The sequence below is a fragment of the Ictalurus punctatus genome, chromosome 12 (assembly GCF_001660625.3).
Source record: "Ictalurus punctatus breed USDA103 chromosome 12, Coco_2.0, whole genome shotgun sequence".
Classification (NCBI taxonomy): Eukaryota; Metazoa; Chordata; class Actinopteri; order Siluriformes; family Ictaluridae; genus Ictalurus; species Ictalurus punctatus.
Genome location: NC_030427.2, coordinates 15,322,300 through 15,346,300, shown reverse-complemented (window position 1 = coordinate 15,346,300; position 24,001 = coordinate 15,322,300). Strand labels below are relative to the sequence as shown.

The 24,001-nt window shown below is 38.8% G+C and overlaps 1 protein-coding gene across 1 annotated transcript in view; it reads right to left on the bottom strand.

The window, feature by feature from the left end:
• Nucleotides 1–416: 416 nt before the first annotated feature.
• The window catches only part of LOC108272407 (alpha-1,6-mannosylglycoprotein 6-beta-N-acetylglucosaminyltransferase B), a 107,714-nt gene continuing 84,129 nt past the window's right edge, over nt 417–24,001 (bottom strand). The window contains exons 9-18 of the mRNA XM_053684579.1: nt 19,792–19,923; nt 16,912–17,045; nt 16,005–16,135; nt 12,605–12,613; nt 8,261–8,416; nt 7,997–8,143; nt 7,399–7,515; nt 3,260–3,334; nt 2,165–2,427; nt 417–1,062 (exon numbers count right to left, since the gene is read on the bottom strand). Coding sequence (XP_053540554.1) covers nt 864–1,062; nt 2,165–2,427; nt 3,260–3,334; nt 7,399–7,515; nt 7,997–8,143; nt 8,261–8,416; nt 12,605–12,613; nt 16,005–16,135; nt 16,912–17,045; nt 19,792–19,923 — 1,363 coding nt within the window. The 3' untranslated portion in view covers nt 417–863. The remainder of the gene's footprint in view (nt 1,063–2,164; nt 2,428–3,259; nt 3,335–7,398; nt 7,516–7,996; nt 8,144–8,260; nt 8,417–12,604; nt 12,614–16,004; nt 16,136–16,911; nt 17,046–19,791; nt 19,924–24,001) is intronic.

The window sequence follows — 24,001 nt, the reverse complement described above, 5'->3', positions numbered from 1 at the left end:
AGACACTTGTGCTTTAGCAACTGGTGGGTGTTTTTTTTTTCAGAAAGGATAGAAAACTAATCAATATTTGGGGTGGTGTGATGCAGCGGAGTTACTGTTACCACCTAGAACACCTAAATAGCTATGTTTTATGTTGTGAGATGTTTGTGAAACGACTTCCTTCACCAGCATTTTTTTCTCTCTCTGTGTGTTAATGAAACAAACACAGCTTGACATGTTACTGACAAAACCGGAGAGCGTAACCTCTTCTGTGCTGATGATGTCGGAGAGTCTACAATGCTATGTTCTCTAGATTGTTCTATACCTGCCTCTCTAATGTGTACCTGTATGATGTAAATGTAAAAGTCCTGCTTTGAGAAGAAAAAATAACATTGTTTAAAAAACGAGAAGGCAAATGTGTATCTTTCTTTTATTAGTTATATAAGTTACATCACAAACTTGTGTAGTCATAAAAATTCACATTCTACATTCAAATATTTTAGTTTGATTAAAAAATAATCTTTGATACATGTCCGTGTTATGCAGATCGAAGTTCGTGTTTGTTTGCTCTGTGGTATAGAGTTTATATGAACATTGCTATGATGGACTCGTCATCTCTATCAGGGTTGCCTGATCCTCCTGTTTAAGCTCAGGAAATAAACACATGACGCAAGATGCATGGTTCGTTTTTATTTCCTGTTTGGAGGGGAATCAGAACTACTTTTATTATGTCCTGCAAAACATTTTTACCAGGGACAATCGAGACTGGTGTCTGGCTGGGAATTTCGGCTCTCCTTTACAGATTTCCAGAGAGTTCTTTTTTACGTTAACATCAGCCACGGTTTCAGGAAAAGAGGAAAATCCAGGAGATCAGCAGAAATCCGTCATAAGCAGTCCTGACACAGCGCCACTTGTCCTTTACGGAAGTCCCTGCATGGACACACGCGTCTGTATTTCGCACCGAACCCAGCACAGCTGAACAGCAGAGGCTCTTTCTGCAGGCCGCACTCACGCGCCGTTGTGGAAAATGCTGGAAAAATGTGATTCATCTCAAATTCCACAACTTCGCACTGCACCTGCAGCCTGAAAAGAGACGGGACAGAGAGATTAACCAGACAGCAGAGAGAATAAAAAGGATAGACAAAGTGGAATAGAGCGAAAAGAGAAAACAGGAAGGTACAATGAAGAGAGATGGATGCTGGAGGAAAAAGGCAAGATACTGAAGGTGAGGAAGAGAGAAAGAGCGAGTGGATAATGGGGAGAAAAAGAACTCTTTCTGCCGCTGTCAGTGAGGTAACAAGATCCACTGTCCTGATCCACACTGTCCCAACTCAATCACTTCTTCCAGCTCACATGAAATGATAAAACGCCCCTTTGTAAACCATCATGCTTCCCGGAATAAAACAGATCAACTACAAACTTCACTTCACAGCATGACAACTATACGTACAATTTTCTTTTGTTAATTTTATAACGTCTCTTCGCAACTGCATAATAAATAGAATTAGCTAAAATGGTCCGCTAAGTTAAATTTGATTTGCTAACTGCAAACTGGATAGCTAATGTGACTTAGCCTGCTTGCTAAAAAAAGGTAGCTAATATTAGACTAGCTACTATATTAATTAAATCAGTAGCCACTTGTGTTTAGCAAGCTAGTCTAACAGGTTTGCTAGTAACCGTAAAGAACATTCACCATTAAAGTTATGTTGATATTTATGCAGGGAAACTCCCTTGTATTCTGAATTGGGTTCCGCACTTGCTTAAGGTGATTTTCTGGATGTGCCATTTAGACAATTAAAATCACCTGTGTGTAGTTCACGCTTCTGAGGTGGCTTCTGAATAGAAGAGATTTTTCATAGGATGTAATCAAGGATAGAAAATGCAGACCAATGAAAGACCTATTTTTCATCTGAAATGACTGAGAGCAGGAAATTTACAAACACCACATTTAAATGACGGTCGTGTCATAAAGTCATTCCTAATTTCTCCATCTGGGTATTAATAAAGTATTATCTTATCTTATCTTATCTTATCAAGTATTTGCTGCCGTTTCCTCTGTGCGCATGTCTTCTCTCACCAGTTCACTGATTAGCTATGAAGATAAATTAGCTAGCTACTATACAGAGAACAACAATGCACAGCTGTGAAGGTCATTGTGAAGGTTGTTGAGGTTAAGGTCACTCACTTGCTCAGTGCCTCCTTGTTATTGACGAAGCGGAAGAAGGCCGGTTCACACACCAGGTCCAAGCTCCTGCATGTATCCACACACGACTGCCCCTCGGCTGATATGGTGAGTCTGAGAGCACTGAGAGGAGGCCAGCAGGGCGGCGCTGTGGAGTTCACCACCCACGAGACGAGTCCCGAGTCACCCATCTGCATGAACAAGCCTCCAGGCCAAACCACGGATATGTTTGCAGGGGGGAATGGTGCCTCCACACCACAAAAGTCCTGGGACAGTAAATACGAAAGGATTAATTACGTCTACAAAAGTGTTTTTTCTACACATACATTTCTAGATTTATGCAATTTCCACAATTTTCATCAACCAACATTATGTTTTTTTTTTCTTTTCTTTTATTCAGTATTGTATTCCTTCATCGATTTCTTTCTCCCCCTTCTTTTCTCTCTTCTTTATTCCACTCTCTCAGTCTTTCTCTTTAATTTCTGTTCCTGGTTTTTATCACATTCTCTTTCTCTCATTCTCCTTCTTGTTTTTCTGACTCTTTCTTATTTTTCTCTTTTCCTATTTCTCTCTCATTTTTCATATTATTCTACAATTTTTTCCTTTTCACTCTTTCTCTATCCCCCACCCATTTGTTCACCTTCTTTCTCCCTTTCTTCATCTCTTTAATATCTCTTTCTGATTTTATCACAATGTTTGTTCCTATTTTGTTCCCATTCTTTGTTCCTCCTACCATTCTTTTTTCCTTCTTTTTCTCACCATGCTGATTTTTGCACACTATCCTTCTCTTACTAACTCTCTTTCTGTTTCTTTTTAGTCTTTCTTTCTTTCTTTCTTTCTTTCCCCTTTTTACTTCTATTTTTTCCATATTCCTTTCCTTCTCTCTTTAATTTCTCTATCTGATTTATCACATTCCCATTCTCTCATAATACCCTTTCTTTCACATCATTCTTTGTCAACTCCCTTACTGTATTTTTATTTTCTTTCCTATTCCATCTCAAATGTCTGTTTGAGAAACACATGCACACACACACACACACACACACACACACACACACACACACACACACACACACACACACACACACACACTCTTACCTGATACTGAATGTAAGCATGCACTCTCTCAAGCATTCCCTCACATGTATACTCATATGGCAGGTAAGGGTCCACCTGAAAGACACACACACATTTGTTTTTATATCCTTGTTAAAATCCATTTTTCCTCGCTTGCTCAACATTATTCAAGCTAATTGCAATATAAAAAAGGAACTGCAGTAGTATTATTCAAAATAGACAAAAGCGGTAATTGCTAAACTCATCAAGCTTAATCGCCTTCGCTTTGTGACAGTCAGGATTCGCTGAGTCGATAAATCACATTTTCATTTTCCTTGGTCATAGATGTAAACGATCTCGTACCTCAACAATGATCTGTAATAAAAAAAACTGCACACTTTATTAAACTGATTAGATTTTTTGTCTCCCGAGAGAGCACCAGAAAGGCACGACTGAACAAAACAGAATAAAACAACACTCGCAGCAGATGAAATGACAGGAGTTGGTGAATATGTCTTATGCACAGACGTGATTCTCAGCCTGGTTTAGATTTTAAACCACCGCATCCTTGTCGTATTCACTTCAGAGCTAAAACAACCCTACTGCCACTTTTCTCTCTGTAGCAGCTGGGAAGAAAAGTACAGAAATAAACACAGCTCATTTAAAAGGAGAGAAAAATCAAGCTCGTTAATGAATTTCAGGATGGTGTTCGTTTGACAGCAGCAGATTCATGTGTTTCACTAATTGAAGCTATGATTTAATGAAACACAGCAGAGGCCTGTGAGATTGAGAGATATGTGAAGTTTCTCACTCACTCAAATACAAATAAAAGTGTAAGTGATTTCATTAAAATCGCTTTAATATCTCTTTATATTATGCAATCCGTATGAACAGAGGTTAAGTTAGGCTGAGTGAGGGAATTAGGGACGGGGTTAAGAGTTGAGTTAGGAGTTAACGGCAATATTTTTACAATGTCATTCATAGTAAATTACATGAAATCTGTTGACAGAGAGCGAGAGAAAGAGACAGACAGAAAAGAGAGAGCAGAGAGAGAAATATACATAAAGAGAGATAGATAGAGAGAAAGAGAGAGAAGGACAGAAGAAGAGGGAAACAGACAGACAGATAGACTGAAAGAGAAATAGACAGAAAGAGAGATGGGGAGACAGTCAGACAGAGAGAGGATAGATAGATAGATAGATAGATAGATCTGTTCAGAGTTCAGAATAAAGACTGATATAATATTTGATTTAAAGGATTTTCCCTTGACACTGGATCAAATTCCATTAGAGAAACAAATATCCATTTCTGATCCGTAAAAATTACAATAATTCTGAGTGTTAAAGCCGAGATTAACACATTTTCAGAGACACACAGCAATGTTTCCTCATTCATCATTAGTACAATCATCACGCTCTGAAACTTTCCCTCCAATCTTCTCGTACATCTCCATCCTGCAGCAAGTCTTCAGCTGGTCTGTTCGCTCCACTCTGCTTCCCTGCAGCGCTCAAATCAATGTCCATTTCTTGCGGCTATCCAGAGCTCGGGGGTTTATGGATCGATTGACTCATCGGGCCTGCCGACAGCAGAGTCGCCCGAATCCAGAGCTCCTAATTAATGGTTTCCACCCACAGATTTGCCTTTTTTTAACCACATGAGATTCCCAGTGAGATGTTTGCTCTAGCAGTTTGACATCTCCAAACCACACAAACGCCAGCCTTCAGTAAATGTTTTGGGGTTATTGAGACATCAATAAGACTAATTGTAATTAAAGGAGCTTTACAGGACCAGGTTAATGGATTCTATTAAACATGGCCCTGTGTATGTTTCCCAGAGGTACCCATTAACATCAGAGGAGTTCTCTGGAAGTGGATGGATTAGAGATGGAACAAAATAATTTCATTTTTTTTTATCATAACACACAGCAAGCAAAACAAAGGCTCAGATACTTAAATCTAACTAAATACAGAAAAGACTCAATGCAGGTTTTGTCAAATAATGTTAAAATACAAGAAAAACCTAATCAGTCCCTCAAGGATGTAGCGATATTGCAATCTCAGAAATGAACGCAAAATCAAGCAAACACCACAATTTTGGTCAAGACGCGCCATGTGACGTCATCACAACATGCATTCAGCCAAAGCCCTCTTCGATTCATGTGCATCGAACATGAATACAGCTAAAAGGTCTCATTTACCAACAAACATCACCGTGAAAGACAAAACCAAAACCTTTTCGTGCAATTGCAATTTTGCCAAATCATGTAGTTTTCTACAAAAAAAAAAAAACTTGAAAAAAGCTGCAGCCAAATCGGCATTCTTGTCTGCAACAATCACAAAAAAACTGGCTAAAGAGTCACTCATTTTCTATGGCTGAACCTCAAATCTTAAGCAGAGATGTTGCTTACCTTAGAAGTGAATATTTTTATGGGTTAAATTATGAACGAACGTAAGTGTAGCAGATGAAACCGTCATTTATCCACTAGAGTTCATAGAATTAAAAAAATAAATAATTAAAAAAACAAAAACTAATTAAGTAAACATTGATGTATGTTGGATTTAAGTCGTTGATTCTGAATACAGCCCATGGTAAATAAAAACAATGGATTTGTACGTGAATCGTGGATGCTAAATGTAAAATTATGCTAAATATCAGCAGCAAGAAAACATTACTGTGTGCAACTAGTTTAAAGCAAATCATAAAAATTAGTTAGAAAAGAGATTTGTAAAAAGAAAAACCAAAATCAGTGATCAACACTATTTCTAGCTCCGCCCATACACCGCTGGGTAAGAAGGGATAGCGACAGTAATGAAAAATTGTCATTCTGTCATAAAAGTGCTAATAAAGGTCCATAATTCTGTATTAATCAACATAAGCACCGTCTTCAGATGAGTCAGGCTGATTCCAAAAACAGTGCAGTTATTACACAGTAATCAGATCAAACCTGATCTGAGCCTGATGTAATCGCATTTTAAATAATTGGGCTCTAATTGATTGATCTTTCATTATTCGATAATTCATTCAAAAGGAACAAATTAACCACTAATCAACATGTAAATGTGGGAGTCTGTGTGCTTTCTCAAGTAGAACAGCTGCACACGATTGAATCAACACGACTAAACTGTAAAGCCTGTTTTCACACAATAACCGAGCACTGCATCATAATCATTATCCTGAAATATGCTCATTTCTGAAATGATTGGTGTTTAAACAAGACGGAGTAATAATGACGAGCAGCGTCATCGTCACCGATGACTCAAGTAGCCCTGCTGATGAATGCCTGTTTCAATACATTTTACAGATCAATGTTTAAATGTAGGTCAAAAACAGCAGATCAATTTCTGTGAAATTTTCTGAGCATTACTGAGGACACTTTTGAATCCCTTCAAAAAGCCAAGAAGTGTTATTTTATTGTATTTATTTTTACATTTGATGACAATGTATTAATATATTTTATAGGTTAGACTCTTATTAAGAGAATGCTGAATGTAATTTTAATGTAAACTGAGAGTACTGTATAATGATTTATTAATACAGTTTTGCATTTTATGAAATAATGTCCTCAGTCTCACTCCAAGATCATACTAAATTGGTTTTCTGACATCTTCAGGACAGAGGAGTTTACACTTTTGCAGTAACACGACAAGATGCAGGGATTATTTATTTATTTATTTTTTGTATTATTAACAAGAGAGAGAGAAAAAAAGGGAGGCTGGTTAACATTAAATGTAACAATAAATGGATTAAAAAAAAAGAATGACATGTTTGTAATCACTGACAAACTGCAAGTGTTTTATTCCTTACATGTTTACACTCTACACCCGACTCGTCCATATAGTTTTATGTAGAACCCTACAACAAAGTGTTTTCCTACCAGAAAGCCTTCAAAGTAGAATCTTGTGGGAAGTTAAGAACAAGGAATTATCCAGTGAACCCTTGAAGAACCCTGGCTATGCTACAGCTTTTGTCCTTTCAGCCGAGACTTTGCCACCTATGGTTTTTGTCTCCAATCTTCTGACAGATTATTGGTAACCGTTATTAATGTCAAAAACAGTTTCCATAGTTACCAACAAGCTGCCAGTCAGTCATTATGTAATGGTCTGTAAATACGTCCATTCAGAAAATCAGTCACTTTTTTTTGTACTTTGTCATTTTCACACAGTTTCACCCTCTGACTTTACCTTCGTCCTCATAATCTCATGCACAGCAGTTTCAAATTCCTCCGAGTTGTTGTAGTCCACGGTCATGACGTGAGGTCGGCCGATGTACTGCTCAGCGTACGGGTGCTGAGAGGAGACCTGGCAAAAGAAAAAGAACAAATAAACATGGATAATACTTATATGATTCAACTCAGCAATCAAATCCATTTACATTTATACTCTTAGTACTACATTTCTCATCAAAGCTCAAATAAACAACACGAGCACTTTTCATATTTTCTTTGCTATCTGCTATAGTATTTTTTTGTCAGGATCTGATGATCTGCTGTGGATATACACATTTAAAACTACACAACAATATGAATTTGTCCAGTTTAGGTTAGCATCATTTTTTTCTGCAAAATTATCCTGTACAGAAGAAAGCTGAATGTAATAGCTTTCTACCAAATCAATAACAAGATTTCCTCCATTACTCTGCAGTGAATGAGAAGTTTAAACTAAATAAATAAATAAATAACCAGTTGCTGATTAGCAAGATCTCATTCTCATAATTCTTCATAAATAATTGATGAACTTCATCACTTTTGGATAATTCACTCGCTCCATAAGAAGCACTCACCTCTCTGGACGTTGGTTTCCCTCTGAAGAACTCATGATTGAGTGAGCTGTGCGGAGGATGAAATTTGGGCTGCAGAAAAATGCATCCATTGGCTATTGCTTCTAAAGGGGCGGGTCCTTCATAGGGAAAACCAAAGCCAATGAAGAGCTGGACAGGAATAATAAAAAGACAGCTTTTGAGCTAGGTTGAAGATAAACCCCTCAGACTTAGGAAAGCATGTAAAAATGGGATAAAACAGACAATGTGGTACATGTAAAGTGTCACCTTGGCCTTGCGTAGAAGCTGTTGCAGGTCCTGTTGAGGCAGAAGTCCATGATTCTTAACAAAGGCAGGGACCTCAGGGGGCCGCTGTGTCTCATAGTACACTGTCCCATGTACTTCCATGTAGCGATGTAGAATCTCCAGGAACTTCTCTTTACCCTGGATAAATCCAAAACTTTAGTAAATATATTTACCTTCCTGGTTAGCCATTGTTGCAGTAAATTTACATACAGTAGCTGGACTTAACTTCGAAATGAACTGCAAATTTACTACAGACTATTTTATTCATTCAGCAAGTCAAAACAGCAAATTAAGAGCATGATGGACCATCTTATATTGTATGCACATGCTTTCATGAGCTTCTCATGGCTTCATTCTCGTGGCAGGAAATGACAGGAGGTGGTGAATCAAGTGCTAATTTATAATCTGCTGAATGATGAGTGTAAAAGTCATATTGTTAAATTAAACCAAATTTGCACTGATTAATGTTGCAGTTGTAATTAATAATTACAACTAGGACTATTCATGCTCAGCATCTTCTCAGTGATATATAATTTTACTAGTAAGCACTGTTGTCTGAAAGGAAATACCAAGTTTCATGAATAAAAAAATGATATATTTAAATCACTCAAGCTGAATCATTAATCCTTGTGTATCTGCATCATTAATCATTGTGTATTTATACCCAACAGGACCACCAGCTGTCCTTTTTCTAATCTATATTCACCGTTCAACCTCACGCCACCAACTTAGCCCTCAGGTTAAGTTTCCAAACCTTCCAAATGTCACCTGGCACCACCTCAAAGAGATGACTGCCCCCTCACACTAAACACTCACTGTGACAAGCCTCACGGCAGAACAGTATCACTGCCAGAATGTTAAGCAGGTGGCAAGTTTCCGAATCTGAAGAGTAGCACCATGCTTGAAAAATCTGCTCACGTATTTTTAATGGCTTTTTAAAACTGGCTGGTTCAGAAATGAAGGGGAGGGGATATGGGGTAGTTGAGGTGCTAGAAGCTAGTGGCACTCAGCTGCTGGACTGAAACGTCTTTTTTTGGTATAATAATAGCCAATTCAAATCATTTACAAATCTATTCAAGAACCTGAACTGATCCAAACTCATTTGGAATGCATGACTTCAAAACTTTTTCACAACCTTCAGAATTTACAATTCATATGTAAATGGATATACTGTATACCTTATTAACTTTTTGCCAAATCTGTTTCAGCAATGATTTCTCTATTGTCAGAAAGAAGCTGTGAAATGCACCAATCAGCCATAACACTAAAACGAATGACAGCTGAAGTGAATAACACTGATAATCTTTTACAATAGCACCTGTCAGGGGGTGAGATATATTAGGCAGCAAGTGAACAATCAGTTCTCGACGTTGAGTTACTGGAAGCAGGAAAAGTTGTGATTGCCAGATGACTGGGTCAGAGCATCTCCAAAACAGCAGATCTTGTTGGGTGTTCCTGTTATGCAGTGGTAAGTACCTACCAAACAATAACAAGGATCCACGGATCCAAGGATTTAAGGAAGAACAACCGGTGAACCGGCGACAGGGTGATGGGCACCCAAGGATCACTGACATGCATGGGGAGCAAAGGCTACGCCGTCTGGTCCAATCCCACAGAAGAGCTACTGTAGCACAAATTGCTGAAAATGTCAATGTTGGCTATGAGAAAGGTGTCAAAACACACAGGGAATCACAGCTTGCTGCATATGGGCACATGAACATCAGAACTGGACCATGGAGCAACGGAAGAAGGTGGCCTGGTCTGAGGTCTGTGGAGGAAGTGTGATGCTCTGTGCAATGTTCTGCTGGGAAACCTTGGGTTCTGGCATTCATGTGGATGTTACCTTGACATGTACCACCTGCCTAAACATTGTTGCAAAGCAAGTACACATGGCAACGGTATTCCCTAATGGCAGTGGCCTCTTTCAGCAGGAAAATGCACCATGCCACACTGCATAAATTGTTCAGAAATGATTTGAGGAACATAAAGACTACAAGGTGTTGACTTGGCCTCCAAATGCCCCAGATCTCAATCCGATCGAGGATCTGTGGGATATACTGGACAAACAAGTCCAATACATGGAGGTCCCACTTCACAACTTACAGGACTGAAAGGATCTGCTGCTAACGTCTTAGTGCCAGATAACACAGCACACATTCAGAGTTCTTGTGGAGTCCTTGCCTCAATGGGTCAGAGCTGTTTTGGTGGCACAAGGGGGACCTACACAATATTAGGCAGGTGGTTTTAATGGTATGGCTGATCGGTGTAAGATAGAAGGATAAAAAACAGAAGGATATATAAAACATTTGAAATCCCAATTACTCACTAAGACTTTATTTCACATAACAGCTATTGGTATCTTTAGATTTCCGCTATTCTAATGACATGCATTTAATATCTTGCAGTTATCGTTTATCATCATATCATTTATGAGTTATGCAAATACAGTTTGGAGATGTGAAAGTGAAGATCAGAGGTCTGAGATAATAAAGTATAACTACCTTTTGCAGTATTTATGTCTGGTTTGTACTTCAATATTCTGGTTTGTACTTCAAACAGCACAACATGACTTTATAATCATATATTTGCCATAAGGTGACTTTTAGCATCTGACAACTTCAAGGAGTTGATCTAAATTCCTAACAAATCTAAACTTTCAAGATATTTCACAGCAAAAATGAGACAAATTAACCATCACTGTAATCTACCTGCTGCTACAGACACTTTGAATTCATCATGGACATTGTTATCCAGATTCACCTAGTTTGTATTGTCAGAATTATTATCATTTTAGCTAATATTTGAGACCTTAGGAATAAAGCTGATGTTAGTTAGACTTAGTTAATGTTTTCCCTGGTGTTCATTGGTTATTTGGTGAGAGGGACACTGTAATTTACCATCAGTAGCTAAAATCAACTTGTGATCAGAGGAAGGTGTCTATTTCTGTTATTTTAATACTTAAAATACATTTATGGATTTATACTTTACTACATTTCTACTTGAGCAAAGCATTTCAGCATTTTTACCACCTATGGTGAAAGGATTGAAGAAAATGTAACAAGGTTGGATAGAAGAATCACTGCCAAGACACATTTATTCCCTGCAGAAGTTTTATTTGATTTTTACTTCACTTCTGTATTGTCACCTTTGTATTTTGAATAAAATCATACCTCAGTTAAAAAGTCTGAAAGTTTGTGGAAGAGAAATATAAGGGGATTGAAGTGCAGCCCTTAGACACAAGGGCATATATGTCAAGATTTGCCATGAAAGGAAGAACAGCATTGAGCTGTTTTTGCACAGTGTCTTCTCATAATGGGATTAAGGGGTTTCAGTTATATATATATATATAAAAAAAAACCCTCAGACATATCTGACCCTTTTAGTCCGCAAACTCCCTTAACAAATGTTCCAATGGGACCCAGGGAAGGGGTTAGAGGCTGGAGAGACATCTTTGAGGAATGTAGCTTGGGTAGAACATTATCTACATGTTAATGGAGTAGGAATGTATTAATTAATTAATCACATTCGAATGATTTCAATTCTTGCACTATATCGCTGACTGGTTCAAGTCAAGTCAAGAATCCGGTCCTTAAAAATCTTGGCATATGATCAAGCCATTGCTATTGACTTCCTCTGTGTTACTAACCAGCTTCCTCCACTTCTATTGTGTGGTGTGTAGCCATGATTGGAGGCCACAGAGATCGATAGCTTGCTCTGTGAGGATTTTCCAAACCAATTAGGAGATTATCACCAGTGTTAAATGCTGAAAACAGAGAGGGATTAAATTTGAAGATGGCCTTGCTAGCTGGGTGCAGGGACTCAACTTTGTTTGAGCTTGCAAGCAAAGCATACAAAAAATTGGTATTGATAATAGCAGGAAGCTTCACCAGCTAGAGTCCAGGGATTATTTATCGACATTATAAGTTCAAGTTGGAGTTTAAACTGGAGGTCTTGGCAATGAGAAAAATAATAATTAGACATGTTTGCAAGTGATTTGTAGGGATATGAAAGATGCTTTTGCCAGTCCTTACACGTTTTGCATAGGAGCTCTGCATTTTAATGTCGGAGTTTTCTGTTATCACTTGAAAATATACCAAAAGAGTTTTCTGTTTTCCCAAAATAAAATGGTACAGGAGCTAGTCAACATATGACTCTGGAATGATTGGAAGTTGTGTAAGTGTTTTGAACATTTGACATTTGAACTGACACCCCTTGTAGCGTTCCCACATCTTTCATTAGTCACCTTTCATCTTGCTTTCTGTCACAGTAAATGGAGAATGCTTGAAGTTTATTAATGTGAAACAAATCTATCAATGTACTGTATGCTTGGCTTAGCTAATAGTAGGCAAGTAGGCAAGCAGTAGTATTAGACGGCTGTGGGGATTTGTCCATTCAGCTACAAGAACATTAATGAGGTCAAGCACTTATGTTTGACAAGAAGGCCTGGGGTGCAGTTGGTGTTCCAGTTCTTCCCAAAGGTGTTCAGTGGGGTTGAGGTCAGGGTTCTGTGCAGGGCACTCGAGTTCTTCAAAACCAACCTTGAAAAAACATGTCTTCCTGGAGCTCAAATTCTACAGAGGGGGAGTGTCATGTTGGGACAGGGTTGGGTCTGTTTGTTTCAGTGAAGGGAAATCTTAAGGCTAGAACATACAAAGACATTCTATACAATTCTGTGCATCCAACTTTGTGGCAACTGTTTGAGGAAGAACCACATATGGGCAGGTGTCCAAATAGCTTTGGCTATATAGTATACTTTAGGGCAGTGGTCACCAACCCATTTCACTGAGATCTACCTTCCTGCAGGTTTCATCTCCAACCAAAATTGAAAGCATCTGTTTTCGTTGGCAATGTACAGATGGTCAGGAAGGCATGATTAAGGTTGGAGCTAAAGTCTTCAGGAACATGGCTGGTGACCACTGACTTAGGGGATACCTTTAACAACTAAAGGCTTAAGTTATTCATGACTTTAACAGGACGCCCGTGGCCAGTGAAACCTTAGATTGGCTGATGGAGTGAGTATCTAAAAGTCTTCCCCACTTTTCAACTCCACACACATCAAGTGTAGAATCAGCAAGTAACTGGATAAAATCCCAGAGTTCGAGAAAAGCATAATATCATTCGGGTTGTTGAATGACCCTGTCAGAGTCTTGCCAAGGAAACCGCATTATACCCAAATTTTACCCTCCATTTTACTGCTGATCTCACTTCTGCCACAGTCTGGGGAGTAGAAAATGACTAGCTGGACAAAGGGGACTGAATATAAAAAGGTTAAGGAGTGAGAGAGATTATAAGTAGATTCGTAAAGTACAAAAACAGAAGTGTAAGCAATAAGGAAAGGTGTAAATATGGAAATTAAGATATAGTGTGAAAGGGAGGGCTCAGGAATAATGGAAAGGAATCCTCCTTTGAAAGGGAAAGAAAAAAAGAAGAAACAATAGAGGAAAGGGCAATTAGGATACTGAATCAAAAGGTCTATGTGGAAAAGGAAGAATGATACTGGGAAGAAGAATGATAAATTGAGGATGTTGATGGAAGAGCTGTGTATGCATAATAAGCAGAACAGTCTCAGAGGCCTGAAACTGTTTTCCACATTCAGATGCCAGCAATCCACTCTTGAGGATATCAAAATTCTCAGCTCTGCAGAATCAGTCAAAGAGAGCAAATTTAACAGCGAGAACCTTACAGCTTTGATTGCAGACCTGAAGTAAACAACACGAAACTCAATTCAGTTCCACCTAAAAGCCTGCAAACCTCAGCCCAGCGATCCGTTTCAGCAGGTACGCCTTTGCCAAGAAAGCTTATTGATGATGTTAAATTGCTTAAGAAGGCTACCACAACCCAAGGCAGTGCAAAAAAAAAACGCTAGAAAGGACTGAAATACTCTCACATGAAAACAGGAACTCCGTAACAATATGCAACACATGGTTCCCTGAATCTATGGTTGAGGGCTTTTCTCAATCCAGAACTGAGAAGGCAATGGCAATAAGTGCCCCTCTGGCTGTGACTGCAATTCTGTCAACCAGTCCTGGGACATGTATTAATGACCTTCTGGTTGCAAGCTCAAACCCCATTTTTTCTTTTGGGACAGCTGGTATACTTGGCATATTGATTTGCAGTTATCTTAATAGTTTGACAACCATGCTATACCTCCTTGTAATGAGCAGTTATAAGCAGGGGAAAGTGCATAAACTCAGCCTGGCATTTATTACAGGAAATCCAAGAATTATTATCAAGATCCATAACATCGGTCAAAACACAGGAAGATGGCATTAAAAGGGGACAATTCAAAAACAATAACAAGCATGAGTCGGAAAACTGGAACAAACAGGAAACAGAAAATAAGGCTCTAAAACAAGACTTTGTATCAAGGAATAGAGACTAACTAAATAAGGGCTGAACACAGGTCTTATGTGTCACCCTGTTGGCTCAAAAGACATAACAGAGTGGGAGTTTTGAGGAAAAAAAGGCTATTCTTTAAAATCTTTTTCAAATTCAAACTAAATTCTAATGTGGGATCAAGTGAAATCTTTCTAGTGGTTGTCAGTGACATCTGAAACTTCAGGGGGTTAACTCTCCTCCATGGATGCAAACAGACCGGCTGGAATCAAACAATATTGTAGGTGAGCTGCCTGCAGTGTTTTATTTATTTATTTATTTTAATGCTTTAATGATGGATAATGAGCAAAATGTACAAAAAGAGACTTACCTGAAGCTGCATCAAGATGAAATATAGGAAAAAGAATAGAAAAAAGTGTTAGGTTAGACAAAGCCCCGTTGTTTTACTTTTACATTTACGTAACTTCTGATTTAAAGAACCATCTCTGTACTTGACATAGTACATTTTAAGTCTGAGTAAGGTTCTGCCTTTCAGGCGTGATATATTCAGACAGTGTTGATTTTTAAAGAAGACCTTTTCAGAAGGTTTGTGTGTCGTTCCACAATCTAGAGTACAACATACCACTGTGAAAAGTAATTTAAATCTAAATTAAAGTCGAGGATTAATTTTTATCTTCGTCTTTGAGAACAGATAACGTTATCTCCTAGCTTGTCTGCTCTTCTACAGAACCCTTATCAAGTGCGGCTTCTGAGAAATGTGTCAGGCTTTAAGTGAATGTGCTGAAACCTGACGTGTTAAACATTAATTAATGCTGTAAATTTTATCATTAAGTTGTGACTGTGTGGTTGTAGTGATAACAGAGATACAAGACAAAGCAGAGGCACAAACACTGCTAACAAGGACATCTTATCATGTGGAGAGAAAAAAAAAAAGAATTTTACAGAAAAATCATAGCCTAGTATGTTTGTGGAGGAGGTATTTCATGTTGTGCAAAAAGCAATAGTAAAATAAATAAATAAATAAAACAGCAATGCAATGCTGGTCTTGTGTAACTTAATAATTTGAAGCTCCTCTTACATTTTACCAACCAAATAAACCACAGTTCCACCAAATTGTTGTGTACTGACTCAAGATGAAGGCTCAAAAGTAGGTTTCCCAAATGGAGTGAGTATTCAATGTGATGCTCGCTCTACAATTATAGATGTTTGTAGATGTTTCAACAACCCGAATGGTATTATCCTGTGATGTTTTGGGATAATTTTTGCCAAACTTGATAAAGCAGTTAATTTAAAACTGATTATCAGGATGGGTCTGTTGAAATAAGATTAAAGTGAAACAGAGCGTTTTCTAGGTCAGCATTTCTATTTCAAGCAGCAGCATCCTCCTCACCTTCCACATGCTGGCCTCCTTGCCGTACACAACTGCCATGTTCTTCACTTTGTTCTGCTGGATGTTGTGTTTCTCAGTCTCATTCAGCTCCTCGGATACGAAGCCCATGAAGGAGTTATCTGGGGTGTGGGCTGGGGGAAGAAAAGCACATAGGAGAGATGAGGACTCAATCAGGAATTTGGGGAGCTTGCATGGAGATTTTTAAGTTATGTTTCTGCCCAAATATCTTTGTGACATTTGTAAAAAAAAAAAAAAAAAAAAAAAAAAAAAAAATTACATTCTTAAGATGATGGAAAAGAGCACATCCAATATTTAAAAGAAATATTGTATCTTCACTAAATTTCTACAAATCAACCAGGAGTAAAAACAAAACCAAAAAAAAAAACCAACAACAACAACAAAACCCACAACTTTACCATAAAATACGAAGAAACCTCAACGCCTAAACTCCTCTGTCCTGAAGATGTCAGAAAACTTAAAGTTACAGCTTTACCTCTGACTGTTACATAACACTGAATGTTACATCATAAATTTACAGATAAATTTGCCATATAAATGATTCCACGTTTTTAAATAATATTTTTATGTGGAGTGTAATTTATAAAGTCCTACTGCAAATGAATCAACACCTCCTGACCAATCAGAATTGAGAATTCATCAGGGCTGTTGTTTCAGTGTGTTAATCAGCATTTATTATTGGGGACATTTTTCTAGATTGACTGCCTAACTTTCCAGACTCTGTTACCGTATTACAAAAAAAGAACGAAAAATATGAAATGATAATTTCATGGGGAAAAATAAAGGTTGCATCACTCTAAACATTCATACTTTTTCCAATGTTTTTCCTGAAAGTCCATATTTTTCCCCACCTGGAATTCGATGCATTGCAATTCTACACTTTACTTACGGAACATGGTCATGTATTGCCTGGTGTTGAGATTCCAGTATCCCCAGTTCGTCCTGTAGCCATGTAAAGTTGCATATTCCTCATGGTTATAGGCTGGCTCTGTCCCAAACGTGTCTATGACTCGAATATGGCACCTGGAAAACAACAGGAAGGGAACTCATCATATGGTAAACCTGTATATGAATATATATATTTTTTAAATGGAGTTGATCTTTGTATCAGCTAAGTCATGTAAATGCAGCTGGAATGAGCCACGAATACAAACAGCTCGAGCCTTCTGACAACAAAATCCCCCGATTCAGAACACAACAGCGTCTCGACACTGTAATTTCTCCACTAGAAAGGAGAGTTTTGTCAATCGGTGAGTACACTCATCCCAACACTATAATCTAAAGCTAGAATGGCAGGGTAGAAATGAAGCAGCTCGGTAGCAATCACACCTTTCTATTCATGCATTGTGCATGCTTTTATTCAGCCGAACTCACTGCTGTGACAGAAGAGCGCACAATAACGCGGAGCACACATCAATACAACTCTCTGAAATCAACTTCATATAAAAAGCTCAGCGATTCACAGATCCATCAAAACAAAGGCTCTCAATGCAAAAACGTGATAAAAAAAAGTGAGACAGCAGCCATCTTTCTAGTAAGCACTCTGACTATTTTGCAAATCATGATCGTCATGATAAAAAACAGAAGTCCATCAAAAAAAAAGGTGTATCCTTATATCTGTGATGGCCTGGGAATCCCTTCACACTGTGAAATTTAGAACTGTATGTATATATCACCCAATCAACCAGTCACGCATCAGCAGAGCACTGCATTAATCATGCAAATATAGATCAAGAGCTTGTTCATATCGAACATAAAAGGCGGGGGGGGGGGGGGGGGGGGGGGACTTTGATTGTGCCATGGTTTTTCAAAGACAGCTGATCTCCTGGGATATATATTTTTTTACACACAATAGTCTGTAGCACTGTGACCTTGTTCCTGGAGATCTACTTTCCTGAAGACTTTAATTGCAACCATAATCATGCCCACCTGACCATCTAATCATTGCCTTAAGAAGTTCTTGATCAACTAAAACAGGTGTGTACAGGTGATTTTGGCTGGAGATGCAGGAAGGTAGCTTTAAAGTAAGAGGGAGTAAAGTAATGAGTCTTTATTGATCACATATGCACAGTGAAATTTTTTTCTTCACATACCCCAGCATGACAGGAAGCTGAGGTCAGAGCACAGGGTCAGCCATGATACAGCACCCCTTAAGCAGAGAGGATTAAGGAACTTGCTCAAGGGCCCAACAGTGGCAGCTTGGCAGTGCTGGGGCTTGAACGCCCAACCTTCCAATCTGTAACCCAGAGCCTTAACCGCCAAGCCACCACTGCCCAAACTGCCCCCCTGTGGCACCCCAATAACCACTCATTACAACATGTTGAACCTTGAGGTGCATTATTCCATTCCTGTCAGCTGAGAAAAGGAATCTGAGGCTTCAGTGGGCACAGGATCACCCAAACTGGAGAGTCAAAGACTTGAAAAGAGAAGGTGACATCTTTTAGGAATAGGAACAATGTCCAAAATACTATTGCCAAATTTCTGATAAATTACCTAATTTTTCCCCTTTCAAAATGAGAGAACAAAAACAAATAAATAAAACCACAACTAGATTTGGTAATATGAACTGATGGATATTGAATTATGTGTGTGTGTGTGTGTGTGTGTGTGTGTGTGTGTGTGTGTGTGTGTGTGTGTGTGTGTGTGTGTGTGTGTGTGATATTGACACGTACAGAGCAGCGTTGTCTCGACCTTTCACTAATGCATTATTAATGAAGTGGAGATGGTGATTATATAGGGTCATAAAAGTCCTAGAAGGAAATCTGAGAGTGTTCTACAGCCTGATTAATGGTGTGCCATCGGTAAAGGGCATGATTTGTCAGTTTGTGGTAGGTGGGTGAGGATCAAACATGAATCCTGCTGAATCGTATCATGACGACCTTCCACAAGGTCAATGGCTCTGAATGTGATCTGTAGTGCTAGATACGACGTCTAATCTTCTAATCGATTACTCTTTGTATGCTAGCGTGTTTGTGTGTGCATGTGTGTGTGTGTGTGCTGGTGTACTAGAAACTTTGCTAATTATTAAAGATGTTCCACAGGGATCAATTCTAGGTCCAGTTCGGTTCACAATCGATATTGTACAGTATGCAGTCACTGTATATTATGCTGTGGTGAAAACAAAAACAATCATTGGCAAATTGCTGTGGTATAAGAGGAACAAAACACTTGGGGAAGTTATGCTATAAGAAAATAGTCAACTTTGTGTGTGTGTGTGTGTGTGTGTGTGTGTGTGTGTGTGTTTGTGTGAGAGAGAGAGAGAGCATGAGAGAGAGATAGAGAGACTCTACTGCATCTACTGGATCAATAAGCATTATTTTCACCACAAAGAATAACAGCATTCTGTTGATCCTCTCTCCCCTCTCTCTCTCTCTCTCTCTCTCTCTCTCTCTCTCTCTCTCTCTCTCTCTCTCTCTCTCTCTCTCTCTCTCTGTCACACAGACACACACACACACACACACACACATTACAGTTTGTGTAATGTGTGTAAGGTGTGTTCCTCTGTCACTGTGGTTTGACGAAGCAGCCTTGGGGGGAGTTTGAAAAGAGAAGGAGAGAAAGCATGATGTGTGTGTGTGTGTGTGTGTGTGTGTGTATGTGTGACATAAAGAGAGCAACTGGAGGACTGATTAAGCACGGCTCTAATTAAAGCGATTCAGGATAATCGCTGTCTTGTGTAACTGAAACTGCTCTAAAAGAACGTGAGTCAGAGACTGAGGAAAGAGATGAAGAGAAGAGAAGAGAAGAGAAGAACGACTGTCACACTGACTTGTGTTTCTTTAAGGACAGCCCCATGTGCTGCTTCATCTGCTGTAAGCCATGGTAGTCGGTGTAAATGAGGTCAAAGGGCAAAGGTCCTGTAAGTGGGCAACTTCCTCTCCCAGGTGGCACACCAAGGAACCTGCCAGAATCAGAAGCACACAAAAAGGTGTTGATTAATTTTCTAGTACAGCAGCTCTGCCAGTAGTGCAGCTGTAAATCACAGGTTTATATTAATGCATTTGTTCTGATATGTTATCGTTTCTATAGCAACAGCTCATTCACAGGGAGGTGTACAGTGAATACACCACACAAACATTGTTGGGTAAGGAGACTTTATTTATCATTTATATGCAGTAAATTCCATACCAACAGCACAACATGGAGTGTTTTATTCCTTACTCCTATTGCATCATGTTTTTTTTAACCCAGCAGTCCAATATTAAACATGTGATCATGTATTGAGATTCCCTTGTGCTTTAACATTTCTCTTCAAGCCGAATATCATCACTGTTTAGCAAGCCAAGCAAATGAAGCAAATTTCAAGCCAAGCAAATGAAGCAAAATTTTCATTTTGTTCTACGTTCAATACAAATTCTTAACTGGGTCAGTTAAAATTGATTTACACACAAGCTACAGAGGAAATGAGAGAAAGGAAAAGAAAGCCTTTGAAACGGCATAAACACCCCAAGAGCAACACACACTTCTCTGGTTTGGTGTGAAAGGGATGGAGAGGAATTTATTATTGAACAGGAGGCTTTCTGGGACCTCCTGCTAATCTCATTTCGCTCTTTTTGAGAAAACCAACCGTCAACTCTTTTTGTGCTCCAACAAACGAAAGAGCACTGTGGAAGATATAAGTCACAAGGCTCTGTGCTTTAGGAACAAAAAAATGCACTTTCAAAGGAAAGGAATAAAACACTTTCAATTCAGTCCCTCAGGGATTTTGCAGTTTTGTAATCGCAGAAATGAACGCAAAATCAAGCAAACTCGGCAAATATTCGGAGGAAGATATTTTCCGCATATTTGGGCCAAGACGTGTCATGTGACATCATCACAACGCGCATTCAGCCAAAGCCCTCTTCGATTCATGTGCGTCAAGAATGAGTACAGCTAAAAGGTCTCATTTACCAACAAACATCACTGTGAAAGACCGCCAATTTCGCCAATTCTGCTTTGAAAAAGCCGAATGCATCACAAAAAAACTCGAAATCCCGTACAGACTGCTAAATATAGCTATAAATGGACGAAAAAAATACATCATCAAATAAATAAAAAAAATTGTTGGCAAATTGCTGTGGTATAAGAGGAATAAAACACTTCAGGACACGCTGCTATAGGAAAGTAACCAACAATGTAGTGATGTGATGAAGCGGAGGTAGTGTTACCACACTAAAGCTGATTATTTTCCCATAACAGCACATCCTAAAGTGTTTTATTCCTCTTCTACCACAGAAATGTACAAATTTACAATCACAATTTATATTTATTAACGAACAACACGGTACTTTTTAAAAAAAAAAATCTATTTATAGTAACATTTAATGTTGTGGAACATCCACAGGAAAAGGCATCTCCTGTTCTCACTTACATTCTAGCAGTCATTCCTTCACCAGTCTCTTTTTTCTCTCTTATGAAGTCAACAAAAAAAAGTTACCAAGAGACCCCAAAGTGCAAACTCCTCTGTCATAAAACATAAAGTTCCAGCTTTACCTCTGACTGTTACAAAAAGTGCACTGGAGACTCCTTCCACAAATAAATGCTAAATAAACATCTCCTTACAGAAAACTTCGTCATATCAATGTTTTTTTTTTTTTTTTTTTTACCCATTTATAAAGAGCATCCATTGTCCCTTTGAATGAGCTGTTACTATAGAAAAGATTATGTATTCGAACATGCGCATTAATATAAGCCTATTTTCAGAGTGGCTGTTATAGAAAATGCAGACCAATTACAATCCAGGATTCAATTACAGGACCATTCCACACTCTATTTAGGGTTCCTTTAATAAAGTGTGTTAAACATAAACAGCCTTCAATGTTGTGATCACGACATCCATTACGGAGCGCAACACGACGGCAACGTCATCTTCAATCTGCGATTGATCTCCATGAGAGAATGTGAATGCAGAAAAGTGTCAAACTCGTTGACATGACGCGCTTACGGCCGTTCCGACATCACATTACATTAGCTATGATGACTTACTGGGAACATTTCCAAACACCTCTGAGTAACTCCGCAGACGAGTGTATCAAGATGTAATGAGTTTTTGGGTGTTGGAGTCCATCTGGGTGGCGTGTGGTCCGGTCGATAACCCCCCAACCCCCACCCCACCCCACACACACAGAGACAAAAAGCAAATCAGTCCTGAAAGCTAACCAAGTGTGCAACGGCCTCCAGCAACACCACTACATGAACACACACCACAACCAAATCAATAAATCTATAAAAATAGCCTCATTTCTTTTCTTAGTAAAAAGTTTCTCAACACCCGTTAGAAGAAAAAAAAAAGTTTCTTAGTGGTTCTTTTGATGGATTTCTAAAGAGGTTCAACGTGGAACCTAGTCTCAGCCTCAGAGTGCCTGATAGCTTTTGAAAGTTGCAAGCTGATGGGCTGGATTCACACAACAGGTTCTAACACTTTTTTAAAAGACCCAATGAGCTTTTTAAAGAAAGATCCATCTGTGGATTGAAAAAAAAGTGCACTGTATCACATCTTCCTGGAACAATGGAGCTCCGGAAGGTTCTTGGCCAGATTTAATGATGGGATGTACCAGTTTCACATCCTAAAGAGAGTTTAGCTGTTGTTTGAATGTTTTATCACATTTTATCCTTGTTCAGTCTGTACAGAGTTTGTTTGTGATTGTTGCGGCCAAAAAGGCTGGACTTTTTTTTCTAAATTTACCATGCACCTTGCAGAGTTTTTTTTTTATATTTTTTTTGCGGAAAACTATTGAATTGGCGAAATCGCAATTGTACGAATTCACAGTGATGTTTGTTGGTAAATGAGGGTCTTGGTCCAAATCTTCTTGGAAAATCTTCTGTAATTTTTAAAAATTGTAAACGCCTCCGAATATTGCAGAGTTTGCTTGATTTTGTGTTTATTTCTGTGATCATAAAATCCTGGACGGGCTGCTTTTTAAAAATGTATTCAGACTTTTACACTTCTCTGGGATTTTAACGCTACATTCACACTAGTGAGTGACAAAGTGGCAGGCGAGAGTTCATTTGCTACACTGATACCGAGCCATGATTTCAGTGACTCTGCCAAGCGACAGAAACAAATCAACATTTGAAATGAGAGTCTCTCAAATCTATGCAAACTAGGTAAGCTGCTTTAAAGCGATTAGCTCGAATGATTTCTCAGACCAATACTATGGTACATGCGCTCCGACACTTCTTCAGTTTTCCATCTTTATTACTCCACCTTCCTACCTGCAGTTATATCCCATTTACTGTTTGGAAGAAAAACTTATAAGCATGGACTCTTCTAAACCTGTCATATATGACTATTCATTAAATGTGTATAGAGATAAAGCTTGGAAGGAAGTAGCAGAGATCATTAATTCCTCTGGTGAGTTTACATACCTAATATAGTTAGCATGATTTGCTACATTAACTTGTAACAACCAATTTTCACGTGGATTACTTATGATCATTATTTAATTTTTGAATAACTAGTTAGCGTTAGAAGCTATATATACACTGCTGTTTCTCACCGGAACGGATGGACAGGCCACTCCCACAGCAGAAATTACAATTGACACGAGTGACATGTTACCTGCCATCATTACCTGCTAGCACAACAAGCCTTGGAGTTGAACTCGCAATTGGATTTGAACTGGCAAGCCCACTGCTGCACCGTAACCATGAACTAGTTAATTTTCTCTGAACTTGTCATTTTAGAGAGCTGTTCTTTTTTTTTTCCTCCTCTGGTGTCAGGCTGCTCTTCAATCAGTGCTCACGCTCGACAGACAAATCAAAGGCTTTACTGTGTCTGAAAGCCAAATTCCCTTCTCTCTCGATTTTTCTCTCTGCCTGAGGAAATTTAACGCCCTCTCCCTCCTGTACTGTGCTCTCCAGCACTGCTCTTCCAGCATAAATGTTGGACGTCATTTTTTGTGAGCGGTCTCCATCTCTGTCCTTCATTCCGCATGATGAATGGCCTCGAGGTTAATGCCTCGCTGGCCTCTCGCGCTTCGTGTCCATCTCTCCTCGAT